The 6,000-nt window shown below is 39.0% G+C and overlaps 1 protein-coding gene across 5 annotated transcripts in view; it reads left to right on the top strand.

Moving 5' to 3' along the window:
* Window positions 1–6,000, top strand: part of CDH10 (cadherin 10) — a 261,240-nt gene that overhangs the window by 210,135 nt on the left and 45,105 nt on the right. For all 5 annotated transcript variants that reach the window (XM_019521470.1, XM_019521494.1, XM_019521478.1 and 2 more), the window contains exon 6: window positions 5,240–5,427. In XM_019521470.1, the coding sequence (XP_019377015.1) occupies window positions 5,240–5,427 (188 nt within the window). The remainder of the gene's footprint in view (window positions 1–5,239; window positions 5,428–6,000) is intronic.

Genomic DNA, 6,000 nt, shown 5'->3' with positions numbered 1-6,000 from the left:
CCAAAAAATGAAGACAACACAGAACAGTGCATTATGTCAAGCCTGTTATGATTTGGGAATGGATGCATCTGGGCGTATCTACACATGATGCTACATCACCGTAGCAATGCTCTACATAGCATCTGCAGGCAAAAACCATGATGCTGCAGATACGTTGCTGTAGTGACATGCTCCATCATTATAGTGTGTCGCTACGGCGACGTAGTGCCTAAAAATAACCATGTACAGAGTGCACAGTGCAGTATGGGTCATTACTGTGCTGTCTTAAGTACTTTTAAAAGAAAGTATTAAATGACAGAGCAGTAACAATGGTGCCATAGTAACATGTGTAGATGTGCCCCTTGTGACAGTAAAGAAAATTAATTTATCCTAGATTAGTTACATATAGAAGACATTGTTTAGAGAACTATGAAAAATTAAATGGATAATTTGATTTTTAAAAATACATTATTTTGATAATTCATTTAAATCTTCCATGGCTTGCTCATATTTGATGCTTGTCCATTACAGTTCATTAGGCCAGCCAAAAAAAAAAAAAAATCTCTAATAAACTGATCAAATAAACTTGAAACATATTCTGTAGAGAACTGCTTTCAGAGGTATAGAAAATTCTACAATTAGAACTTCAGCTTGTTTGGTTCAGTTGTGATTTGGACATGACTGATGATGATACCATACAAAATTGCATTTCCAGCAACACGTTCTGCAAAAGCAGCCTTTTGTAGAACTTTCAGAGAAACATAAACATTTTACAGATCACTGGTCATTTTTCATGAGAGCTCAAGCACAGTTTCTGAAATGCTCCTCAGATGATTGGAAATATTAGTTTTGTACTTTTGCTGTACATAATTCTGATTACATTGAACTTATAAGTGTCATTAAGCAATTCCACCTCTGGTCCCAGTATGATATTTACTTTCAAGAATATCCTTTGCAGATTCAGTAATTTTAGCTGGATCTCTGTATCCACACCTGAACTTAGAAATCATTGAGACCTGTAACTTTTAATGGGTTTGTTAATCCTAAATCCCTTAGGCTAAGTACAGAAGTTCAAAAAGCCCTTGGCAAAAATGCTCTAACTTTTTGCGTTTTACTTAAAGCAATATTAGTTAAAGAGGGAGCCAACTGAATAGACATTCACTGTTCAGTGGGGGCAGGGTCTCAGAGTCTGCCCACACTGGCCACTGGGGGTGCTCCCACATGCCTCCCAGGAGGTTTCCAGAGAAACCCCTCTCCCCAGACCTGCCCCCCTGTCAGTGACTGTCAGCAGTGGTTGAGGGGAAATGAGGGGGGGAAACATAGACTTCTGCCGTGAGGTCCCCCCCCACAACTTGGTTACTGAGGTCTTGGCAGGACAGCCTGGGTCCATGTGCTGGCACTGTTGCAGTGACACAGTTCCCAGAGCCCTTCCCCAGCAGCCCACTCATCCAAGTAGCAGTACACTGCAGGTGGGATGGGGCAATTGCCAGGAGAGAGATCCTGGACTTCTTCTCTTGCAGCACCACCCCCTCACCCCAGCTGGGCTGTGCCATGCCATGGAACCAGGCAACTGCAGGGAGAGAAACCCCACTTCCCACATTTCCCCCACACCAAGCTATTTGTGGGGCTGGGATCAGAGGCTGTCATTGACCCACCAGAAGGCAGGGCTGGTCCAGCACTCGGGTAGAGCAAATGAGATAAATTAACGCTTAATTGGATCTGTCACAGATGTTCAACAAAGGACTATAACAAACAGCACTTTAGATGAGTACACATCCATCCAAGGCTAATTTAGAACAGGATCCACCATTTTTTAAAGTGCTTTGTGCATGCTTAAAGTGCATTAAGTGTAACCTCTGTACCTAGCCTTAGACACTTAAGAGAACTACCCCCCTTCTTCTACAAAAGTAACCATTATTTTTTCCTCATGGAATGTCCAAAAGCAGAAAACGGATACCTTGAAATTGTTCAAAATTATTCAAGGTACTTTTGGCTTACAAAATCCTAAGTGTCCTGAGAGACTGGGTCCAGATGAGCATGTCTGCCTTGCCACATACACATGTAGAGCTTCTCCATGCAGCAAGGGAATGCTTCCTGTGCATGTGCTGCTCCACTTGTTTTTCTGGGGAAAAAAAAAACAGGAGTGTCCTCACAGGCAGTTAAAAATGAGGCAACTGCTGGTAGGTATAAAAAACTGAATTTGTTTGGAAAGCCTGTGAAATGTATGCACCTTTCCCCCCATATCTTAAAACTCAAGGTGTTTTTGGCTGAGTGTAGATACAGCAAACAGTATTTGGATAATGTTCAAGAAGCAAGAACTTATCACTTTATGGTGAAAAACAAGTCCAGACAACTGTCTGTGGCAAGGATACAAAAATAGTTTAGTGTATTATCTATTTTGAGTACAATTATTAGTAGTATATGGTAGAGTAAACTTTGCATTTTTCTTTATATACATGTTATGACAGGATCTCTACAAATACATAGGTCATTATAGTGATTTGGGGAAGAAGGTTCAAAAGTATCTGTAGCTTATTAGTTCAAGATCCATTTTCAAAAAGCTGAACTCATGGGTCTTTTGAAACTGGGGCTTTGGCTTCTAAATCACTTCAGTACTTGTGAAAAGTTTACCATTGGAGTACATAACCATGAAGGAGTGCAAGGGAAAGTAAGGCAATTCCTTAATTTCCCTGGGCTGACTAATTGTGCCTGGGTCTGGAAATGCAGGAGTAAGCAGACATGACCTGTCTGGTATCTGCCTTTCTCCAGAGTAGATGGATCAGGGGAGAAGAGCGCCTCATCTCTTCCCTTCTGATGTTACCACACTCCAAATAAATTGGATGTTGCAGCTGCAGAGAACCTATATAGGCTAAGACTGTGATTCTCAAGCAGGGTTCCACAGTCCCTAGCTTGTCTTGAGATGCTTTCAAGGGTGTTTCAAGGTGACATACAGTTTTAGCACTGTGTAGGGTATAAACATGAATACAAGATAAATTCTGAGATTTCAAATAGAAATCCAGTGTCAAAAATTCTGACATGTTGTGATGTTTCTGAGTTCTTTGCAACAGAAGAATTGTGCTATTATTTTTTTCTGTAGTCAAAAATTGAGTGAAAACTAAGAGCTGACATTTTCCAAGGGCTATTTTGAGTCAAAAAGTTTGAAAACAAGTAGTCTAAGGAAACATTTGAAATTGTTAAACTAAATATAATTAGACCATATAAATTTTCACTGTAAAAAACTTCAATAGTCTGTCTTAAACATGGACATATATGAAAAATGAGAATGAATGTTTCTATGGCACTCTTAAATCTTCCCTTTCATGTGTACTGTCTTGTGAAATATTTTAGGACATATGGTCTTTCATCATCGTCTCACACACCACTGAGTAAATATTTATTTTGTGAATGTGAGCAGAAACTATTTTCCCTCGATTTTTCAACCATTAACAGATTATGGAGAGATTATGTACTAATGTAGCAAAGCATAAAGATTTAATGTTACAGAAAGGTAATGAAAATGTCAATTTTAATATGAGCTAAATCATTCAACTGAAAACACCAAAGTGAAGTAGTGTCAAGAAAACCTCATACTGATAAGGTAAACTTAAGTGTACTTTGGTAGCACTATACTGAGTTTACCACAGTAGATGTGGTAATGGTACATACCCCCTAACCCAGAAAAAGAGAATTGTAAGCTAATTTAGGATTCTGTCTTCCATTAACACTTGATAGACTTTCACTATTCAGATATAATCTAAACCTAATGTGTACTTTTATGAATGGCATTGGGCAAACAAGGTATAATAACTAGAATCGAGAAACTGCTTCTTAAAAATAAGAATGAACATGCAAGTCAGTCTTAATTTCAAAATGATTGAGAGGCTTTCCTTAATATGGATCTCCTCAACATGAGTCCTTCTCTTCCTCTGCAAGCCAATAGTGTGACAGTCCTTCTACTATTTTGTTAGGAAACAGGAGCAACCAGCAAATGATCTGACTTGGTCTTCCTGCAGATTTCCTGGAAGGTTGTTAGTGGCTTCCCTAGTGGCTGCATATACACATTCAGTAATCTAAAAGAATTCTCCCAGGTTTGGTCCCCTGGTAGAAAAACTTACCCAGAGCTGCATGTACAGAGATTCAATTACTGAGGCCCTGAAGAGTGGAGAGCTTGTACAAGGTAGGGAGCCCTGTGCACACACCTCAGCATGCTCTGAAGGCTCCTTTAGTCCACCTGGTGACAGATGGCATCAGTGCACAAGACATCTCTGTTTGGATGACCCAGACTGCTCATGATGAGCCTGTGTTTCCCTGCAACACAGTGTGGGGGTTGTGAAGGGGGCATGTCCTGCTCCCAGCTAGAGCCATAAAGTCCAGGAAGCAACACTTGGGGTGTGTCTATATAAGATGCTTACTGTGCAGTAGCCTAATAACACTGAAAAGTAGTGTGCTGTTCAAAAACTGTGATAATATGCTACTTCTCAGAGTTATTAAACTACTGCACAGTAAGCATCACAAAAAATCATGTGCCAGTGCTGTTCTTCATTAAGTAAGCACTAAACTAAATGTGCAGTAACTACTGCACCACAATGAACATGTAGATGCACCCACTGTCTCCCTGAGGCAGAGGGCAGTGTGGTGCTGAAGAATTATTTTATCTCTGAGAGAAACCAGAGCGTGTACATACATTTTCTGTCCCAAGTCCTTGGAGTGACTTAACCTCAGTTGTTCTGGAGTTATTTTTCTTATGGAGTAGCCATTTTTACTCTGGAAGAAAAAGTCTGAACATCTGTACACTTGTGGTTTCTCCTGAGAGAGCAGTGGCTCTCCCAGGAGACACGTACGAATCATCCACCTTTCAAAAGTTCAGTATTTAAAACACAGAAGGCTTTTGTAAATTGATTATAGGAATTTTAAAAGAGGCCAATTATGTGTTTCAAAATGAAATGTCATGTTGTAATGATTCAATTTTTTCCCATTCAGGTTTTTTATTAATAATGTCCTGTCTAAGCTTAAACAAGAAGCAAGTGGCAGAGAATAAAAATGTGCTCTCCTGGGTTCTAGTACTGTAATTTAAGCTTTACCTTCCTATAATTTTATGCCTCATTCACTGTTATCCTCTATATATAAGGAAACAGGAGTCCTATAGAGAGAGAAGATATGATAGTACATAATTAAGCACAGTATAACAAAGCACTAGTTATATGTATGTACAATAAATATTCTTGTACATCTATTGACTTGTTCTGTTTCTTCTCCACAGACACTATACATCTCCGCGTTCCCGAATCTTCCCCAGTTGGCACTGCCATAGGCAGTGTAAAAGCCACTGATGCAGACACTGGGAAAAATGCTGAAGTGGAATACAGAATTATTGATGGTGATGGGACTGATATGTTTGATATCATGACACAGAAGGACACGCAGGAAGGCATCATAACTTTGCGAAAGGTGTGTGTCATCACTAATAATCAATGAATGGTTTTGTTGTTAATTGTAAAGGTTTCTATACAGCTATAACTGAGAGATTGTCTTGTTCTTCTGTGTTTAGGACAGGAACATTTTTTTCTAGAGTATCACTAAGATGAGGATAGAGTTTTAAAAACTTTATTTCCACTGAAATATAAATGGACAAATATGTTGCCACAAATTCTCTCCATGGTTTCTAATGCAGATTTGTTTAACAGTCTACTAAAATGTTGGTTAAGTGCTAGAAATTGGTCAGAAGAAGACTACAGTTTTATACTATAGATAAAAATATAGCATCTAAAATAGTAATGTATAGTAATTCTTCAGTATTAACAGAGAATTTAGTACCATAGAGCAAAAAGCATCATGATTAGTAGCTGCCAGCTATGACTTGGTATCATGCAACTTTCATAGATAGATAGCAGCAATTTAGAACTAAGATTTTCTAAAAAAGGCTGAGGCAATTGTCTGCCTAACTGTAGGAAGAGTGCTATGAATTTTGCAGTTTTTGTTCTGTTTTCTTGGGGAAAATGGCCATACCTGCCTCGTTCAGTC

Source organism: Gavialis gangeticus, unplaced genomic scaffold (assembly GCF_001723915.1).
Source record: "Gavialis gangeticus isolate Ggan-Ray unplaced genomic scaffold, GavGan_comp1, whole genome shotgun sequence".
Lineage (NCBI taxonomy): Eukaryota > Metazoa > Chordata > Crocodylia > Gavialidae > Gavialis > Gavialis gangeticus.
This window is presented reverse-complemented; position numbering and strand designations above follow the sequence as displayed.